Source organism: Periplaneta americana, chromosome 4 (assembly GCF_040183065.1).
Source record: "Periplaneta americana isolate PAMFEO1 chromosome 4, P.americana_PAMFEO1_priV1, whole genome shotgun sequence".
Taxonomy (NCBI): domain Eukaryota; kingdom Metazoa; phylum Arthropoda; class Insecta; order Blattodea; family Blattidae; genus Periplaneta; species Periplaneta americana.
In genome coordinates this window covers 205,363,993-205,384,771 of record NC_091120.1, presented here as the reverse complement: position 1 = coordinate 205,384,771, position 20,779 = coordinate 205,363,993, and the positions used below count along the sequence as shown (strand labels likewise).

General features: G+C 39.5%; 1 protein-coding gene and 1 long non-coding RNA gene across 3 annotated transcripts in view; one reads left to right on the top strand and one right to left on the bottom strand.

Annotated features, from left to right (window-relative positions):
- LOC138698685 (uncharacterized) overlaps nt 1-20,039 on the top strand; it is a 27,014-nt gene extending 6,975 nt beyond the window's left edge. The window contains exon 2 of the long non-coding RNA XR_011331924.1: nt 18,213-20,039. This is a non-coding gene — a long non-coding RNA (uncharacterized lncRNA). The remainder of the gene's footprint in view (nt 1-18,212) is intronic.
- Notum (palmitoleoyl-protein carboxylesterase notum) overlaps nt 6,022-20,779 on the bottom strand; it is a 42,272-nt gene continuing 27,514 nt past the window's right edge. For both annotated transcript variants that reach the window (XM_069824857.1, XM_069824856.1), the window contains exons 7-12: nt 18,219-18,383; nt 16,139-16,401; nt 14,786-14,924; nt 12,024-12,146; nt 7,233-7,369; nt 6,022-7,126 (exon numbers count right to left, since the gene is read on the bottom strand). In XM_069824857.1, coding sequence (XP_069680958.1) covers nt 6,867-7,126; nt 7,233-7,369; nt 12,024-12,146; nt 14,786-14,924; nt 16,139-16,401; nt 18,219-18,383 — 1,087 coding nt within the window. In that variant the 3' untranslated portion in view covers nt 6,022-6,866. The remainder of the gene's footprint in view (nt 7,127-7,232; nt 7,370-12,023; nt 12,147-14,785; nt 14,925-16,138; nt 16,402-18,218; nt 18,384-20,779) is intronic.

The following is a 20,779-nucleotide window of genomic DNA, read 5'->3' as shown; positions in this document are numbered from 1 at the left end:
ATCGATCCATCCATTCGTTCATCCATCCATCCATCCATCTATCCGTTCGTTCATCCATCCATCCATCCATCCATCCATCCATCCACCCATTCATCCATCTATCCATTCATCCAGCCATCCATCCATCCATCCATCTGTCCGTCCGTACATTCATCAGACCGTCCGTCTGTTTTTTCCTTTTCGCCATTCCTGTATTTGTGGGCATCAGTTGAACTGATAGTGCACTTTTCGGAGACCCCGGTTCATACCTTGGGTATGGCTGTTATTCTCAAGTAAGTTCAGTGCTTCTCATGCACATGCTTGGTGCTGTACTGGCTTCACCCCCCCCTCCTCTGCCATCCTCGCGTCTTTGTGGTCAACACAAGCTAACCTGTCCAGATCATCCTATCCTGTCCTACTTTGTAAATTCTTCGACATCGTTTAACGACGCTGTGTCAACTACTTGTCTATTTTAGTGTCGATGAAGTGTTGACAGCGAGATGATATTTTACGAGATGAGGCCGAGAATTCGTCGTAGATTACCTGACATTCGCCTTTCATCTGGGAAAAAGCTCGGAAAAAATCAAGTAGTCCGCACAAGCTGGAATGGAGAGTTTCCTATAGCTACACCACGCCGGTAGGACTGTTTGTGGCTTCAACAAGCTCGATATAGCGCTGATCTCGGGGCTTCCTGCCTAGCAGTGATGTCTAATGGCTTTGACACTGACTACCGCAGTTCCCTCTGCCAGTGGTTCTGTGTTTGACCTTCAATTGCGACAAACGCATCCACAGTGAGTGTAGCAATGTCCTATGCTCCGCTTGAAGCTGCGATTTTACAGTCAATGCAGAGGAAAGAAACAGAATTCAAACCGAATGCTATACATCGCAGAAATTGTAACACACCTAACTCTTGTTGTGCATTCAGCCAGCGCGGTATCTGATAAGACTCTAACTTTATGGGACATGTTACGAAGAATTGGGGTAAGTGACACGTCCACAGGGTTCTATGTACAAGGATCCGTAGGCTACGGGGTTTGATGCAGTAGAACATACATCGGCAGAACAGAACGCAACAAGCTCAGCACTCAAATGGAAGGGGTGAAAGGGGGATGGGCAAGCTTCCCCTTACCACAGTATATAATGTGCAGTGGCGGACTGTAAACTTAGAAATGTCACGTGGGACACAGTGGTTATTATTGATATGCTTTAATTCAGTTTCTTCGTAATTTTTGACAAACTTCGTAGAGCAATGAATGATAAAGTATAACAAAATGAAACCGGAACAGTAATTCAAAGAAAAGTGGCATTTGCTTAACTGATTAAAGTCGGGAGTAAAATTACATGTGGCTAATTTTAACTGTGAAATATTTCTGCCCCATACAATGCCACACTCCATACAAAGCACTTCACTAGCCTCGTCCTTAGTTCTTTTCCCAGAAGCCCGCAGAAGATGCTCCTTTTTCTATTAAAAGCTTCCTTGGCCATTCCTATCCTCCTTTTGACTTCCTGGCAGCAGCTCATGTTACTGCTTATAGTATACCCCAAGTATTTGAAGCTGTCCACTTGCTCTTACTTACTTACTTACTTACTTACTGGCTTTTAAGGAACCCGTAGATTCATTGCCGCCCTCACATAAGCCCGCCATTGGTCCCTATCCTGAGCAAGATTAATCCAGTCTCTACCATCATATCCTACCTCCCTCAAATCCATTTTAATATTATCTTCCCATCTACGTCTCGGCCTCCCCAAAGGTCTTTTTCCCTCCGGCCTCCCAACTAACACTCTATATGCATTTCTGTATTCGCCCATACGTGCTACATGCCCTGCCCATCTCAAACGTCTGGATTTTATGTTCCTAATTATGTCAGGTGAAGTATACAATGCGTGCAGCTCTGCGTTGTGTAACTTTCTCCATTCTCCTGTAACTTCATCCCTCTTAGCCCCAAATATTTTCCTAAGAACCTTATTCTCAAACACCCTTAATCTCTGTTCCTCTCTCAAAGTGAGAGTCCAAGTTTCACAACCATACAGAACAACCGGTAATATAACTGTTTTATAAATTCTAACTTTCAGACTTTTTGACAGAAGACTAGACGACAAAAGCTTCTCAACCGAATAATAACAGGCATTTCCCATATTTATTCTGCGTTGAATTTCCTCCCGAGTGTCATTTATATTTGTTACTGTTGCTCCAAGATATTTGAATTTTTCCACCTCTTCGAAGGATAAATCTCCAATTTTTATAGTTCCATTTCGTACAATATTCTGGTCACGAGACGTAATCATATACTTCGTCTTTTCGGGATTTACTTCCAACCCTATCGCGCTACTTGCTTCAACGAGAATTTCCACTTTTTCCCTAATTGTTTGTGGATTTTCTCCTAACATATTCACGTCATCCGCATAGACAAGAAGTTGATGTAACCCGTTCAATTCCAAACCCTACTGCTTCATTTCAAATTCGCACGTTGCCCTTCTTTATTTTTCTTCCTATGACCATGGTCTTTTTCTTGTTTGCATTTATCTTCATCCCGTTCTGCTCACAGCTGTTATTTAGCTCCAGAAGCATATCCCTTAGTATCGTCTCTTCAGCTAACAACGCCATTGTATCAGCATATCTTATGCACTTTATTCTTCTTCCTCCTACCATCATCCCTCCCATATTTTAAAAACAGTTCTTCACTAAATCCTCCAAGTACATATTGAACAGGGTAGTTGATAAGGGCATCCTTAGCCGTGGAAAGACTCATCATGCCAAGTTTACAGTTTTTCTTGGGAAAGATAAATGCAGTACTTTCCCGTTGCTTTCCGCACACCACTCTCTCTTTCGAATCTTAAAAGATTCCAGGGGCCCCAGTGTGGAGGTGAGAGTGGATATAATTAGGCCCTCCAGACTTCACCGAAATTCATCGCAAGGGTTAAAAATATCACTTCTAGTACTTAAATTTGTACCCCATTTTTTTTTCTTTTGCTCGCCAAATATTTCTCAGAGGGTACTAATTTTAAAGACGTATTCACGTCAAAAGACGGCAGCGATCATCTTCCGTTTACACATTCACATTGCTGCATCACAAATGCACACGAAAAAAGTGGCTTATTGGAAAACATGTGAGTAAGGAGCCTCCATAAATACAGTTAGGCAGAAATTACTGAACAAAAATATTGAACCCTTTAATTGAAAGCAATGGCCTAGACATTGGATAGTCTGGACTGTAAATATTAACACAACGTATGACTGTCGTGACTAGGCTTGTAATGTTGGCACTGATTACACATATTGACTGCAGCATGGTACATAGGCTAGTACGAGGATATTGACTTGGTTCTGCGATCGCTTATGCGAATAACAAGTTGCACATAAATCTAAACATCTCTAAAAGTAAATATACGCTGTATAGCATTAAAAGATATATTTTTACGTACCTTTCGTTATGTGCAGAAGAATTATAATAATCTGTGGCGTTACATCCCATGAAGGGCCTAGACCGACCAGCCAGCTACTGGCCTCACGCCCACATGCAGAAGCAGAGGTGGACGATCATCCAACCAGAATGGAGGTATCGTGTGGTTAGCATGATGATCCCCCCAGCCGTTATAGCTGGCATTCACAAACGGATTTCGCTACCTATCGTAGCTCCCCAAGTGCATCACGATGCTGGGTGGGCACCGGTCCCATACACTGGCCGAAATTTCATGAGAAAATTTCTTCCCCCACGAGGAATCGAACCAGCGCGCATTCCGTAACGCGAGTCCTAAGGTAGAAGAATTAGCATAGAATTATTCGTGGGTTTGGGTTTCCTCCTTTATTTTCTTGTGCTACGTCGTCTCTGTATATAATATCGCTTGTTTGTACAGACGTGGACAAATTATTAGCAAAATTGAACATTTTTATTATATATTTTTAGAAAATATGATTCTTCAATTCAGACTACAGTTGACATTTTTGCGTATTTCCAAATTATTAGCAAAATTGAAGATTTGTATTGTATATTTTTAGAAAATTTGACTCTTCAATTTGGACTACATTTGATATTTTTGCATATTTACAAATTATTAGCAAAACTGAAGATTTTTATTATATATTTTTACCAAATTCAACTCTTCAATTTGGACTACAGTTCACATTTTGGATATTTCCAAATTATTAGCAAAACTGAAGATTTTTATTTTATATTTTTAAAAAATTTGACTCTTCAATTTTCACTGCAGTTGACATTTTTGCATATTTATAAATTTTTAGCAAAATTAAAGATTTTTATTATTTATTTTTACAAAATTTGGCTCGTCTATTTAAACTACAGTTGACATTTTTGCATATTTCTGTCTACTATAATGATGGAAATATGCAAAATTTTCAACTGTAGTCTAAACTGAAAAGTCAAATTTTATAAACATAATTATCATAAAAATTCTCAATTTTGATAATAATTTGTCCACGTCTGTATTACATGATTTACATGTAATGTTCCCGTCATTCACTTCAAAACACTCACCAAATTCCGCTGCAAAATATGCGCCTGAGAACCTTTCACCTTCGGCATTGTTATTCAGCAGGTGCACTGCTTACGCATGCTGGAGTACTGACCGGTGAACAGACAGTAACTTGAAACCATCATAATGCATCCTATTGGTCCCTGACATTGCAAGCCTAGTCATGACTCTTTAAACACCAATACTACTTTGGTGGGTTGTAGCACCCAGAGCAGTGGCAGTAGTATTCAGTTAGTTGTGTTAATAATGTTGTTGTTGTTGCTGCTCAAATGCTAGACGTTTGGCAATGAATGTCAATAATAGCAGCAGAAGCATGACATGCCATCAAAAGGTTTGCTTCCCAAAAAGAATACCATCATCAATGTGGGCCTACTTTCTAGCATGCGGTAATATGTAATTCTTATCAATAATTACGTTTGAAAAACCAACATTATTTTCACGTCAAATTCATCTATTAAGTTTATGTAAAAATTGTGCACTCTATGGAAACAATTAAAATGTTCCTAAGGATTCGGAATAGTTCAGAAATATTTATAAAACACGAAAAATTATGCTGCTTTCAATTTATAGGTGAAGATACTAGCAAATTCAGCATGCGTTCACCCAGAATATTTTCCATAGAATCGTCAGTCCTGAGATTGTACCATTAGCAAATTTCTATCTACTTCTTTCCTTCGTGATTTCAGTTTCTATCCAACTATCGCCATGTCCTCACACATGCATTTAATAACCGTGTTTCAGTCATTCTGCACAATGATAAAAATGCATAAATCATTCCGTGAAAGAAAGACCGATCATCTCCGAACCAAAAGGATTGTACCTATAATCGCGATGCTGTTATTCCCGGCGTGACTCCTCTTTGCTTACGTCTTAGGAAGTGAAGGCTCTATAAAGTCTATGTAGATAGTATCGTTCGCCATTTTTGTTCTTTCGTTGCCGAGCTACCAGATGAGGGATCTATTTGCCAAACCATTAAACATTATCATGTCGTAGCTCCTATGATAATAAATCAAACGCACTGTAATTCAGCAAATAATTGAGCGGCAAATAACGTCCTCGTGTGCTTTCTGCGAACGCCAATGAAAGAGCCAAAATGGAGGGCGATTATATTAAGTATTTACCCAGCCTTAGGAAATGCATAACATCTTCATCAGCGAATCACAAGACGCACACGTTTAAATGTAGCCGACCTGCAACGCGATTGGCTGCCGGAAATTAGAGCAACAGGAGTGTAATAAAAATACATTTAGATTGAATAAAACTTTCTACCTTCAAGGAAAAATGTAATACAGTAGGTCATTTCTTGCAGTTTGAATAAGTGTATAAAATCATAGTAATCATGTTTCATAATAAAGAGTTAAAGAGAAAAATGATAGATGTGGATGCCATTTTTGTCACAATTAAAATACCATCAGGATGGACAACATTTCGCAAAATTTCATTTTCGTCAAAAATAGACATATCACCTCTTACCTAGAAACCACAGAATTCAAACTGAGACACAGGACTAATCAAAAAGTACATAAAATGGAATTAATATTACAGTACAGGTGTGATCAAAATATAAAAACGTTTTATTCAAGTAAATTTAATGAGACAAAAAACTAACATCTTTCATGAACAAAATACACTTCAAATTGACTCTATCTCTTTACCTTGAAACACTATCAGTTGGCACGCTGTGTCAGCAGATTCTGCAGATCTTCGTGGCCCATGTTGTTCAGGTGTGCATGTCAGTTGGCACGTTGTGTCAGCAGGTTCAGCAGATCCTCGTGGTCCATGTTGTTCAGGTGTGCATGTCAGTTGGCACGCTGTGTCAGCAGGTTCAGCAGCTCCTTGTGGTCCATGTTGTTCAGGTGTGCATGTCAGTTGGCACGCTGTGTCAGCAGGTTCAGCAGATCCTCGTGGTCCATGTTGTTCAGGTGTGCATGTCAGTTGGCACGCTGTGTCAGCAGGTTCAGCAGCTCCTCGTGGTCCATGTTGTTCAGGTGTGCATGTCAGTTGGCACGTTGTGTCAGCAGGTTCAGCAGATCCTCGTGGTCCATGTTGTTCAGGGTATGCATGTCAGTTGGCATGTTGTGTCAGCAGGTTCTGCAGCTCCTTGTGGTCCATGTTGTTCAGGGTATGCATGTCAGTTGGCACGCTGTGTCAGCAGGTTCAGCAGCTCCTTGTGGTCCATGTTGTTCAGGTGTGCATGTCAGTTGGCACGCTGTGTCAGCAGGTTCAGCAGCTCCTCGTGGTCCATGTTGTTCAGGGTATGCATGTCAGTTGGCATGTTGTGTCAGCAGGTTCTGCAGCTCCTTGTGGTCCATGTTGTTCAGGTGTGCATGTCAGTTGGCACGCTGTGTCAGCAGGTTCAGCAGCTCCTCGTGGTCCATGTTGTTCAGGTGTGCATGTCAGTTGGCACGTTGTGTCAGCAGGTTCAGCAGCTCCTCGTGGTCCATGTTGTTCAGGGTATGCATGTCAATGCCCAATGCGTTGGCCACACTCATCATGTCCAGGCCGAAGGACTTGAGCAACTCAATGAAGTCCATTTCTTGGCCGGTGAACGGGTTGGTCAGTCTGGGACATGAATGGTTGCACTGAGGCCATGAGCAGTGCTCTATCAAGTGGTGAGTGCAGCCTTCCACAGCTCGCCGCTGTCTGGGGCGAGTCCCTGCCAACAAATTCGTTTTTTTTTGTTAGTTTCAAGCAGCAAGAGTCCAAGGTGTCACACTTCACCAACAAACGTCGAGGTTCCAAGAGTGCCTGTACAAACCTACCCTTCTTCTTCTTCCCTTTGTTGTTGCCAGTGGTCTTCCTGCGTCTTTGAGGTGCCTCCACTGTGGGAGATGTCCCACTGCGAACCAAGTTGCGTGCGAGCTTCAGTGGCAGGGGTGTCTGGCCCAGCCCTGTGCCACTGCAACAGAGAGGTCAGTGCCGAGACAGGCGGACACCTTTCAATCAAAATGTGTAACATTTCCATTACATTTTATTACAAAAATAAAAAACTGGTATAGAACAGAACAAGATGAAGGATGGGGCGCACCTGAGCACTTCGCCCCACTGTGTCTACTTGGTTGGAGCTCTGAGAGCTAAATCATTTTCAGAAACTTAATTTGCCACTCAGTCCTTTTCCTAGTTCTATCAATGGGAAGCTCATGAAGCACTTTGCTTGCAGTTGCTTTAAGGGGGCAGTACACCTGTCGCAAGTTATAATTTTTATCGACATTTCAAAATTTATTTTTCCAGAATCTATTTTTTTTAGTAGGTTGTTTTACGATGCTATGCGGATGACGTGAATATGTTAGGAGAAAACCCTCAAATGATTAGGGAAAACACGGGAATTTTACTTGAAGCAAGTAAAGCGATTGGTTTGGAAGTAAATCCTGAAAAGACAAAGTATATGACTATGTCTCGTGACCAGAATATTGTACGAAATGGAAATATAAAAATTGGAGATTTATCCTTCGAAGGAGTGGAAAATTCAAATATCTTGGAGCAACAGTAACAAATATAAATGACACTCGGGAGGAAATTAAACGCAGAATAAATATGGGAAATGCGTGTTATTATTCGGTTGAGAAGCTTTTATCATCCAGTCTGCTGTCAAAAAGTCTGAAAGTTAGAATTTATAAAACAGTTATATTACCGGTTGTTCTGTATGGTTGTGAAACTTGGACTCTCACTTTGAGAGAGGAACATAGGTTAAGGGTATTTGAGAATAAGGTGCTTAGGAAAATATTTGGGGCTAAGAGGGATGAAGTTACAGGAGAATGGAGAAAGTTACACAACACAGAACTGCATGCATTGTATTCTTCACCTGACATAATCCAGACGTTGGAGATGGGCAGGACATGTAGCACGTATGGGCGAATCCAGAAATGGATATAGAGTGTTAGTTGGGAGGCCGGAGAGAAAAAGAACTTTAGGGAGACCGAGACGTAGATGGGAAGGTAATATTAAATATTAAAATGGATTTGAGGGCGGTGGGATATGATGGTAGAGACTGGATTAATCTTGCACAGGATAGGGACCAATGGCGGGCTTATGTGAGGGCGGCAATGAACCTCCGGGTTCCTTAAAAGCCATTTGTAAGTAAGTAAGTAAGTATTACTATTGTTGTTATTATTATTATTATTATTATTATTATTATTATTATTATTATTATTATTATTTTTTTTATTTTTTATTTTTATTATTATTATTATTATTATTATTATTATTATTATTATTATTATTATCAATAATTGTCTTATTTTTTTATACTTTGTATGTCTCATTTATTTTGACCTGCTGTTCACATTTTATCATGCTTTTTCCTTTCTTTCTGTATGTTATATATTATGTCTGATTTCTACTTACTTGTTGTTTACATTTTATTATTATTATCTTATTCAGTTTTGTGTGTAAAATTGTAGTGTACTTTGTAAATTTGTAGTGTTTTTTGTAACGCAGTTTTACTCCTGGTTGAGTGTTAGAGAAGGCCATATGGCCTTAACTCTGCTAGGTTAAATAAATTATTATTATTATTAATATTATTATTATTATTATTATTATTATTATTGCTATTATTATTATTATTATTATTATTATTATTATTATTATTATTTTTATTATTATTATTTAGCGTCTGAATGAGATGAAAGTGATAATGCCAGGGAAATGAGTCCGGGGTCCAGCACTGAAAGTTACCCAGCATTTGCTCATATTGGGTTAAGGGAAAACCCTAGAAAAAAACCTCAACCAGGTAACTTGTCCTGACCGGGAATCGAACCCAGGCCACCTGGTTTCGCGGCCAGACGCACTGACCGTTACTCCACAGGTGTGGACTCCAGAATCTATGAAAATAAGATTCAATAACTTTATGATCTCTTTACTGTGTTAAATTTTGCAATTTATCTGGATGACGAAGTGGTACCCTTCATTGTCCGAAGCCTAGTGAAAATTCTGCTCTGTCTTCTGGTTTCCTGTTGTGGTGAAGTGTGTTTATGATTGTGTCGAAAAGAGTGTGTGTTTTGAGATTCAGTTGAGTGTTCAGAATGTGACGTGGATGTGTTTTTGTACGTTTATAAATTTCATATTGTTCTAGAGCAGGGTTGGGCAGAGTTATGCACTCTGTGCTTGCACGGTGTACTGCGAGAGAAGTGTGCTTATAGAGTGCACGGAAACCGGTTTATTCAAGTTGCGGTACGTACTGTATGTTTCAAAAGAAAATGTTATTCTACCAAACTAAATAAGAACACAAAGTAATGAAACGCACAAAACAAAACATGTCTTTGCACATTAATTCATATTACTCAATTTCTCAAGATTTGGAGAAACTGTGTTAGCACAAGCTGTGCGAAGAACTGGCGTTAAAAGCCCATCATTTCTTGTTTGAGATTTGTTTATTTTCGTAATAGAAAATAACTGTTCACATCTACAAGTGGAACCAAATAAACACAAAACTTTCTCAGAGAGATTATGCAGATTGGGAAAGCGTCCTCTTGGGAATCCGTCATAAAACTGCATAAGACTCGACCTCGAATCATATTTCGCTCGATCACATGGCAGGTCAATCAATTCACACTATAATGAAGGGGGGACGTTATCAATAATCAGTTGGAATCAGAACATGTAGCAAAAATACGCAAATCCATTTCCAGGCAATCTAAATCGTGGAACCTTGATGTAAATTCCTCTAATAGACCGGATAGAATACATGCGTACATTTCGAAATTTTCATTGTTCAAAATTCTATGCACTTAGATAAGGATGGGAAATGATATATTTCGCTCTTTTGCGTTTGAGGTATCCATAACAGCAATTCTCCTTAAAAGCTGCAATTCTATCTGCAAATTGTGTATTAAGAATTTCTTTTCCCTGAAGTCCTAAATTTAGCTCATTTAAAAGCTGTAAGATCTGTTATAGCTGCTGGCACACTACAGCGCACTGTAGCGCTTGCACTTGGAATACCCCGTGCGCACGGAGGGCAAATGCACTCAGACACCCCAGTGGCGGTTCCTCGGGGGAGGGAAGGGAGGAACGTCCTCCTCACATTTTTCTTCTTTTGAAAGTAAATACCAAATGAAATATATGCTTTGAAATTCGAGGAAGATTCGATAATTTTTAAGTTCACAGCTATAAGAAAACCTCGGTTGATCGAGTTTTAAACGACGCGCGCTCATGTGCTGCTAGAAAACTGTGAGAAAGATGCGAGATTGTTTGTGTGGAGGAAAGTCAATCCATTCCTCCTCTACTGCAGTTAACACACATAGACAACAGCGCGCTAGCGGCCAGAGAAAGAAGCAGAGTTTTAAAGCGAGTAAATGAACGGAGAGGGAGGAGATCCTCCTCTGAATCAGTCATGGGCGGGAAATAGAAACCGACTGGTCGTGCAGCAAGCTCGCTACCGCTGCCATCTAACGATGGTACATTCAACCAGACTATAACACATCTAGAGGAGACACAATAAAAACAGTTTTAACGCAAAGCTATGAAAGACACCATATAAACTTTTTTTAAAAATTATAAATCAAAATATATTATTCATTACACTTTATATAAGCTACTATTCATGGTTTGAAACTTTCGAGGATATCTGAAAGTTGAAGTTGGATTTATATAAAACAAAGAGGAAGTAGTTCTAAGTTAGTATCGCAGATCTGTTTGGCCTCTGAAATTCACTTCCATTCATTGTCTACTAGACAGGGCAACAGCCAAGTGGTCAGTTTTGTACAAATATATTTGAAATTGAAAGTACTGCAAACTACATTATTTTTAACATAAAAAATTAATCGGCCACCGGCAGCTTTCAACAATAATGGTAGAATGACTTTACAAGAAGTGACATTCTTCAAAAGCATGTGATACTGAACTTGTAAAATGTACAAGTGGCAACACAGACCACGTGGGTGGTGCAGTGTTCTCGCTTTCCTAACAGATTATTTCTCATTCCCATTTCTATAAAACGGTTCCGGTTATGAGTTAATAGTTGGTCTCTTCCAACACTGTGATGCTGTAGTATGCGTGAAAAATTCTGCGAGGTTGTGAATTCCCTTGTAATTTTTAATTTGTGCAATTATTCAGTAATGAATGGAAGTGAAAACATATTATATTTTGGACAATTTTGGAAACTCAGTTTACAAGAACAGATTATTGCTATACAAAAGAGAAGGCCAACCCCAACACTACCTGGTCTTACATGTATTTTGTAGGCTAATTTGTAGCATGTTTCTCTCAAGGTGTCATTTTGCGCTGTTAACTTCTTTCCTCCTCTTAAGAAATATGCAGGAGCCGTCACTGAAACGCCCATCGCTGTTCCAGGGTATTATGTTTCTGGTTTTTTTTGGTTGGATGTGTAATATTTTCATGTCAGTGTCTATGTTGCTGTAGTTGTGGTTGGAGTTTGTGATGTTTTGTGCGTAGGTTGAATCGTTGTGTGGTTTCGTTATGGCTGTGAGAAGTTATGTTCCTTGTAACGTTACAAGTGATCTCCTAGTTTGCTATTGCTGCTGCTGCTACTGCTGTTATTATTAAACATCTGAACAGCATTCAGCGCATCGGGAATAAGATAAACATGCTGCATTCACCTGTGGGCGGACATCTCCCAGCAGCGCAGCGCCTGGGGCAGAGACACCTCGTCGATCTTCACCGACTGCCAGTCCTTCTTGGTCAGCACTGAGTGGGAGATGCAGGACGGTGCGAACACGGCACTGCAACAATTGGCACAGCGCCATCATGTTCATACAACAGTCTTTTGGTTCATTCTATCTTATCTTGTGCAGTTTTTGAACCAACAACAGACAAGCAGCACGACTCTTTGGTACTGTGGTCTGCACGGCACAAGGACGTCTCTTGAGACAAAACTGGACAAACATAGCTTGTACATATGGAAGGAGATAAATTTCTATTTTGTTAGTGGTCATTGAACACAACTTTGCTGAAACATCGTACCAAAACTCATTTCTCAGCTCTAGATATCTCTGATGATCTGGCAGACAGTACAAGTCGGAAAATTACCACGTTGTGTTGCGTTCTGAAAGCCACACACGACCACATAATTATGGCTGTAGAAATATTAGAGATAAGAAAGTCATCCACACTACAAAGGACCATCACATTTCATAACAGTTCACATGTAGGAATAACAGGGAACAAAATAGATCAAATAGGAAAAAAACTCCCACAACCAAACAAGTAATTGAATAAATCTTCCTTGTAACATAAACTGAAAATTAAAAAAAAAACAACTCCATAAAACTACAGCCTAACAAGAAGCAAGAGAGAAAACATGGAAAATATGGAAGGAAACTGGGAGGAATCAAAACCAGACGCAGGAAAGCTGCTACAGCAACGTTTAGATTAACCACAGAACTGGTTCTGGTTTGATTATCCTCTTGCTTAGTAAAACTTAGTGGATAATGGGATTGCTTCTTGAAAGACTAGGAATTAAATTTAGCTAAATATTTAGGGCCTACTACAGTTAAATACCATAAGCTGTTGCAATGTGGGAATGTCGAGCTCATCTCCTGCCTCATTAAGGGACATCTTACGACTGAATTTTTGGCCAAAATGATAAAAATAAATATATATATTTTTTTATTTTATTTTATTTTTTTATTGCTGTAATTATTGTATTATTGTATTGGTATTATTGTATATTATATATCACTGCCACCGGCTGTATACCCAAATACATACATACATACATAAATACCTCATATCAGTACATTTGTTTAACATTGTGTCCTATATTCAACCCCCGCCTACTGCATTTAAAGGTCTGGCGACTGTTTTTAAAATGCCACACCCATTAAAAATTGCGTTTTCTTTAAGCTACGTTTTTGGTCAATAATAAAGTTCCTAGTGGCTTCCATTTGCTCCGATTTACATGAAACTTTGCAAGAATACTCAGCGTATTCCAATACATAAAGCTGTGCGTGGAATGAGTACTTCGCTGAACACTTTTCATGATTTGAATTTTTAATTTCTTAAAAGTGAAGAAAATTATGAAGCAAAAATTAAGATTTGTAAGAAAATTTTTATGTCATGAACCAATTCTCAAATTTAAAAATCTATGCAGAGTTTTCTTTATCATAAAATGTAAGTCTTTCAGAAAAGATTTCTAAAAGCAAAAACAATTCTGAAGCCATCGGGGATGTTTTGAATTTATGTATAATTTAATATCATTAAAATACGTCAAAATTAATAACTAGGGAACTAATGAATGAAACTTGGTGAAATTTGGTACTGTTACTTAAACGTACAGACACAACAAACCCGCCAAATTTGAAAGAAACTAATTTTTTTTTTTTCCATTATTGGTAAATCTATGGCATCTATTAGATGTTTTATGGTTGTGCTAACAGATGGAGCTACTTGTCAACAATGTGACGCTGAAACATGTGTTCAGGTTACTGTCCAGCGACAGTCCTGATGTGCAAATCAAGATTTTCAGGTATAACTCCCTGTAAAATTGATTTGAATAATTTCGAGGGAAAAATTATTCCGGAGCCGGGTATCGAACCCGGGACCTTTGGTTTAACGTACCAACGCTCTACCACTGAGCTACTCGGGAACTCTAACCGACACCGATCCAATTTTTCCCTCTATATCCACAGACCTCAAAGTGGGCTGACAACCGTCAAGCAACCAACTTCGAGTGCACACTAACTCCGTGTGACTTAAATCGTGGTTTTCTGTTAACGAACAGTGACGTGTATTATGCAAATCAAGATTTTCAGGTCCCGGGTTCGATACCCGGCTTCGGAACAATTTTTCCCTCGAAATTATTCAAATCAACTTTACAGGGAGTTATACCTGGAAATCTTGATTTGCATAATACACGTCACTGTTCGTTAACAGAAAGCCACGATTTAAGTCACACGGAGTTAGTGTGCACTCGAAGTTGGTTGCTTGACGGTTGTCAGCCCACTTTGAGGTCTGTGGATATAGAGGGAAAAATTGGATCGGTGTCGGGTAGAGTTCCCGAGTAGCTCAGTGGTAGAGCGTTGGTACGTTAAACCAAAGGTCCCGGGTTCGATACCCGGCTCCGGAACAATTTTCCCCTCGAAATTATTCGAGTCCTGATGTATTTTTATATTTGTGATGATTGGTTAATTAATATTAACCCGGCACATTCACAATCACACTCACATTCATAGACTCTAGACACCCAGGGAATTCCTCTTCTTCAAGAAAAATTCACCAAGAGCCGAGCCCGGGAATCGAACCCGGAACCTCCTGATCTGGAAGCCAGCATGCTGACCAACAGACCACGGAGGTCGAAAAAAATTAATAAAAAAATTGTTAGTTTCAAAACTCAGCCCAGGTCCCTTAAAGCAGCACTCACGTGACATTACAGAAGGATCCGCGCAGACTGTCGCCCATCTGGTGGATGTAGTCCCACTGCTGCTTGGTTACAGGCGCCCCCACGTTGTCGGCTGTCATCTGTGCCTCGTCGAACAGCCATTGGAACACGAACAGGGGGGCTGCAAACACAGTGCAGATTTTTCCAGCACGTGTTTCATAATGAAGAGTGTTATAACAATCCAGTGGCTTGAAGATTAGAAACGTTACACAGTGATCAATAGGGGAAGCAGCTTCTCTTTAAGCAAGTCAGGGGAACCTTAATTATATTGTCTCAAGAAAAGCTGACAAATACTCCTTTCAATTCAAATCTGATCCTGGTATTAGCATATTAAATTGTAGTTTTAGAAACAACAGATATTTTTATGAATTAACCTACGTATAAATTATGTAATACTCTGGTATCAGAATGTTAAATTTTAGTTTTAGAAACAACAGATATTTTTGCGAATTAGTCTATGTATAATTGAAGGGTTGATAGGAAAAACAACCCATGTCAGTTTTAGCAGAAAATGAGATATTGGTACTAATGGAAAGCTAAAATCATGTGGCGTCTGTGTATGCTTAAAATACAAGCAATATATTTATAAAGTATTGGGGTATTTATACCTATACTTTAAGTTTCTTATCCTTTTACATAAAGAGATATAATGTTTTTTCGCTCCCCTGAAAAAAGTGTTTTTTTGACATGGGTTGTTTTTCGTATCAACCCTTCAATTTATGTAATACTCCGGTATTAGAATGTTGAATATTAGTTTTAGAAACAACAAATATTTTTGCGAATTAGCCTATATATAATTTGTGTACTACTCTGGTGTTAGAATGTTGAATTTTAGTTTTAGAAACAACAGATATTTTTCCGAATTACTCTATGTATAATTTATGTAATACTCCGGTATTAGAATGTTGAATTTTAGTTTTAGAAACAACAAATATTTTTGCGAATTAGCCTATATATAATTTGTGTACTACTCTGGTGTTAGAATGTTAAATTTTAGTTTTAGAAATAACAGATATTTTTGCGAATTATGTATCATTTGTGTAATGCTCATTTTATTTGACCAAAACGAAACTGTCCCCAACACGAGCTTTGCTCTTCTGGGGTACTTATATGTGTAATTTTATATTTCATATTTAATTAAAAATAAATATAAAAAAAAAAGAAAGAAAAATTCAGACCTGTGAAAACTCAAATATTTCGACTAACTGTCCACACATAAAATTTTATACACAAATATGATCTAAGAGGTGCGGGGGAAAGGCTTCTACCCGAAGTTCAAGGTGTTAGCAGTACTGGTAGCAGCTTAGCTTAGCTTCGCTACACAATTTAACAAACCTGTGAGAGTGGGGTATGCCCGGTACCCAAAGTAGCACCTCCAGGGCTCCAGGGGGTACAGTGTACGACACTCTGAAGGCACCTGCCCCTGCCACAGTTGGATGCCTTTCTTGACGGCATCGAGTGGCGCCAGGGCCTGGCCATCCTGTGAGTAGGGGGCACGGTCCAGAAACCAGCCCGAGTCAGACACCCCTCGCACTGACACGTGAGGCAAGAGGGCCGCCACTGGGTTCAGGTTCACCATCACACCCGTGCCGCCCGCACTGCAACACGACATTACAACACAGCGGCGACTGTTCTGTTATAATGTAAACTTCTTGTTATGTGATGAAAGAGTAATGGCACTGAGAAAAATTCTCTCTGGCACCAGGATTTGAACCCAGGTTTTCAGCTTTACGTGCTGATGCTTTATCCACTAAGCCACACCGGAACCCAAGAATTGGAACATAAACTGATACGATTCTGTCCGCCGCCGGGATGGGTATCCGGTGTGGCTTAGTGGATAAAGCATCAGCACGTAGAGCTGAAAACCCGGGTTCAAATCCCGGTGCCGGAGAGAATTTTTCTCCGTTCCATTACTCTTTCATCGTATGATGACGAAGAATATCTGCATGGAAATATCATATGTACTTCGGTACATTAAAATAATTCTTGTTATGTGATACGTCATCTTATTGAAGTAAACTACACAACATGTGACATGTATCTTTGACACAGAAAATGCCCGCTCTCTTGTAGCGTGAATTTGTGTTAAGTGTCATTCGGGTTAATGCTACAAACCAATTGGCAAGAGACATGAGAAAAGATGGTCAGATCAATAAATTGTATGATTTGTTTCCAAAACCTGGTATTTCATTTTCAGTTACTTTTACAGGAAGGAGAAAAATTGCTGGCTTTGAAATATACGAACCAGTTTTAAAAATGAGTGATTATTCTCATCTTACAGATATTTTATACCATTATATTTACTAAATGCATTAGAATAAACTTCATAGTTTACCAACAATTTTTAAATTAAAATACAAGACAATAGGTTTTGGCCTGGAAAACAAAAAACTATAATTAATATTTAAGGAGAAAAATTCGCTCCAGCGCCGGGGATCGAACCCGGGTCCTTGGTTCTACGTACCAAGCACTCTGATTACTGGGCTACGCCGAATTCAATCCACAGCACCGGATCGAACCTTCCTCCTTTAATGTTTCCCTTTATGGTCTGACGGGTTTGATCCCCAGTCCCGGAGCGAATTTTTCTCCTCAAATATTAATTGTCAATATTACAGAGATTATTCTGTATGACAAATTAATAAATCTATAATATTCTCATAGCTAGCAGTGCATACAGTATGTCTGTACGGATTACTGTGCACTTAACTGCGGAATCCCGGCCAACAAGTCACTCAGCTGAGTGCGCTCCTAGTATAATGGCAGTTGACATTGGATACACGTCAACATATGTGCCTAACTTGGAGTCAGGCCACAAAGGGAAACAATGAAGGAGAAAGGTTCGATCCGGTGCTGTGGATTGAATTTGGCGTAGCGCATTGGTCAGAGCGCTTGGTACGTAGACCCAAGGACCCAGGCTCGATCCCCGGCGCCGGAGCGAATTTTTCTCCTCAAATATTAATTGTCAATATTACAGAGATTATTCTGTATGACAAATTAATAAATCTGTAATAAAAAAACTATAAGTTTTTGGAAGAGAAATCATACATTTAAATATCATATTTCAGTAACAAATAGTAGGAATAGGCAAAAAATAACTTTAGCATTGGATTCAGAATGTAAGAAATATGTTTATTATGTTATTGATCAAAATCTGTTTTTGAGCAAAATAATACCGGTAGGTTTTGGAAACAAACCATTCATTACTATTGGTTCAAGTTTGCAGTCAGAATGGATCCAGAAAAAGCCAATCCTTGACTTTGACGTTGATGATGATGATGATGATGATGACGATTATTATTATTATTATTATTATTATTATTATTATTTTATTTTATTTTATTGCGGCAAGACTAGAACAACTCTGTGTTCAGGAACTGCTACAGCAGGTTACCCCTTCGACTGTTCCCAGTCTCACCTGCTGCCGGCCAACAGGAGCAGCGAGGCATTCCCGAGTCCGAGGGGCAGCAGGTCCTGCACCACTTGGCGAACCACCAGCGCCCCCATGAAGCTGAAGCGTGTCTCAGCAGTGGGCTGCACCCGTGTGCCACTCCAGGAGTCGCTGGTGCAGTATGGAACCAGCCTGAAGAACAGCACCAGACACACATTCAACCAGCCGAAACAAGCTGAGGTCAAATACACTCAAACAGGCTTGGATATTCACAACAGGCGAGTCAGCTTTCCAGTGCAAGGGGATGAAATCTTGTGCTCAACAGGATGTTATGTTAGCTCTTTGTTTTGAAACTTTTGTACCTTTTGCAACAAGGTAGAGTTATAAAACAGAGTCTATTTAATAAACAATCAACTGTAACACTTGTCAGTGATTCAGTTTATGTAAAATAGGTACAGGTATTGTCGGACCATCGCATCTGTGCCCCTTCAGCGCTGTCATCATTCTTGGAAAAGTTAACACCTGTACTCACTCCATTCCACCCGCTTCCCTCCCACCACGTTAAACAGCAGGCCACGAACCTTGCCGAATAGGGATGTTGCCAAACTTCCGTCAAACGGTGTCATAAATAACTGGTCCTCCATGCTACAATATTGTGAATTTATTTCAACTCAACAATAGGATTTTACTCTTCCAACAATAATTCCTTTCTACAATTCGCCTTAAACGCTCTCGTCAACAATTGGATTTTCACTCAACACAGTATTCGTTATAGCACTCAACTGACGGCAATGACAATTTACTTGGACTATTACGAACAACAATGAACTGTTAATCTTAACTAATGTTCACAAAGCACTATTTACAAATCAGAACTGTCAGTTCTCAGTTCACAGTTCTTCTAGCTCAGTCACTAGAGTTCACAGTATCTCGAACCACAGACCTTCAGAGACAGTTCACTGTACTCGAACTCAGGTCCCTCCAACTGCGGTCCACTGCACTCGAACTCAGGTCCCTCCAACTGCGGTCCACTGCACTCGAACTCAGGCCTTCGGCTGCTGACACAGTTGCGGACGCACACTCGAGTCGAACTCCGGTACACAAGACTGGCTTGCTCTGTTCACTGGCTTACTGACTGAACTAATCATGAATGACACTCACACTCCTTCGCGTCCGTAATTTATAACCACAGCAACGTAACCGAGAGACTTCGAATTCGCGATTTTTCCACTTCGACAGGCTTCTGGAAAAGTCGGGAAGGTCCGTTCCCCCTTCACTCCGTAAGCAGCTGCGCGCGTGATCTCCCTCGCTGCATAGGCCCTTTCCCCTCTCTCTGCCGCGCGCCGTCTCTCAGTGCTCCGTGAAGCCCGCGGGATCTGCTTTCTTGCGGGACGCTGGTCGTGAGTTCGAATCTCACGTCGCTGTCACAATATCATTTCTTTCAATCAAAATACATCTTGTATTTCTACATTTTTTAAACCTAAATCCCATGTCTCGAATCACTTTCCATAGCGTTTCTCTCCAACCTTGGAGATTATTGCTTCTCCCCCAACCTTCAGTAATTTCTTCAATGTTGGAACTTCTTTCTGCACGGTATAAAATTCTTGTATCTTTCTTCTTACAATATATCGGTTCATATCATCTACAATAATTAAAAGTTCCCTTGCTCTGTTCTTCTCTGGTGATTCCAGCTTTTCATCTCCTGCACAGACTCCCTCTCTCCTGATTTTCTTTATTAGGAGTTCTGACCTGCCTATATAAATTACATAAAATGTTGTATTATTAGTATTAGTTAAGTAAGTAATTTTAATACATAATCAATTGAAATAAAATAAGCCTCACCTGTGATTTCAGCTGCTCTTTTCGTTGCCTGATTTATAGGAAACAGATATTGACCTGTTTGTTTCTCTTCATCGCAAAATGCTATTACATACTTGCTTAATAATATTTCTTTCATCACTCCGTGCTACAGTATTCATGTTGAGTTGACAACACTGGAATATAAGTGCAAATAAACTGTCCCGCAAGAAGGCTCAAAATTGTGAGTAGTGGGGGACAGAAAGGGAGAGAGATAGAAAAGAGAGAGATAGGAATGCAGGGAGAGAAATTAATTACCGAGGCTGAGAAGGAATTAGGGTTCAGTTCGCATATCTTACAGGGGCACAGATCCGATTGTCCGACTATACATATTACAGAAATGGATCAGACTTGTAAATAGCAATAATTCAGTTCATCACAGGTTACTTCTTGTTCTCATTTTCTTTCATGTTATTAAAGAATGATTGATCAAAATTTTTCTTATTATTGTTTCGTGTTCACGTTAACATTTGTTTAAAACTTGAAACTATATAACTTAATGGTTCAATTAATACAGTTTCAAATTTTCTTATTAATACTGATTGCTTGCATAACCTTAGGGTTCCATCTTAGGACCTTCCTTATTCCTAATTATTATAAATGATTTAAGTTACAACATTATGGCCAAATCAACATTATATGCAGATGACACTTCTTTCATAACTGCGTCAGCTAACCTCAAATACAGTTGTGGAAGCAGCGAATGGTTCAGAGCAAATAAGTTAATTTTA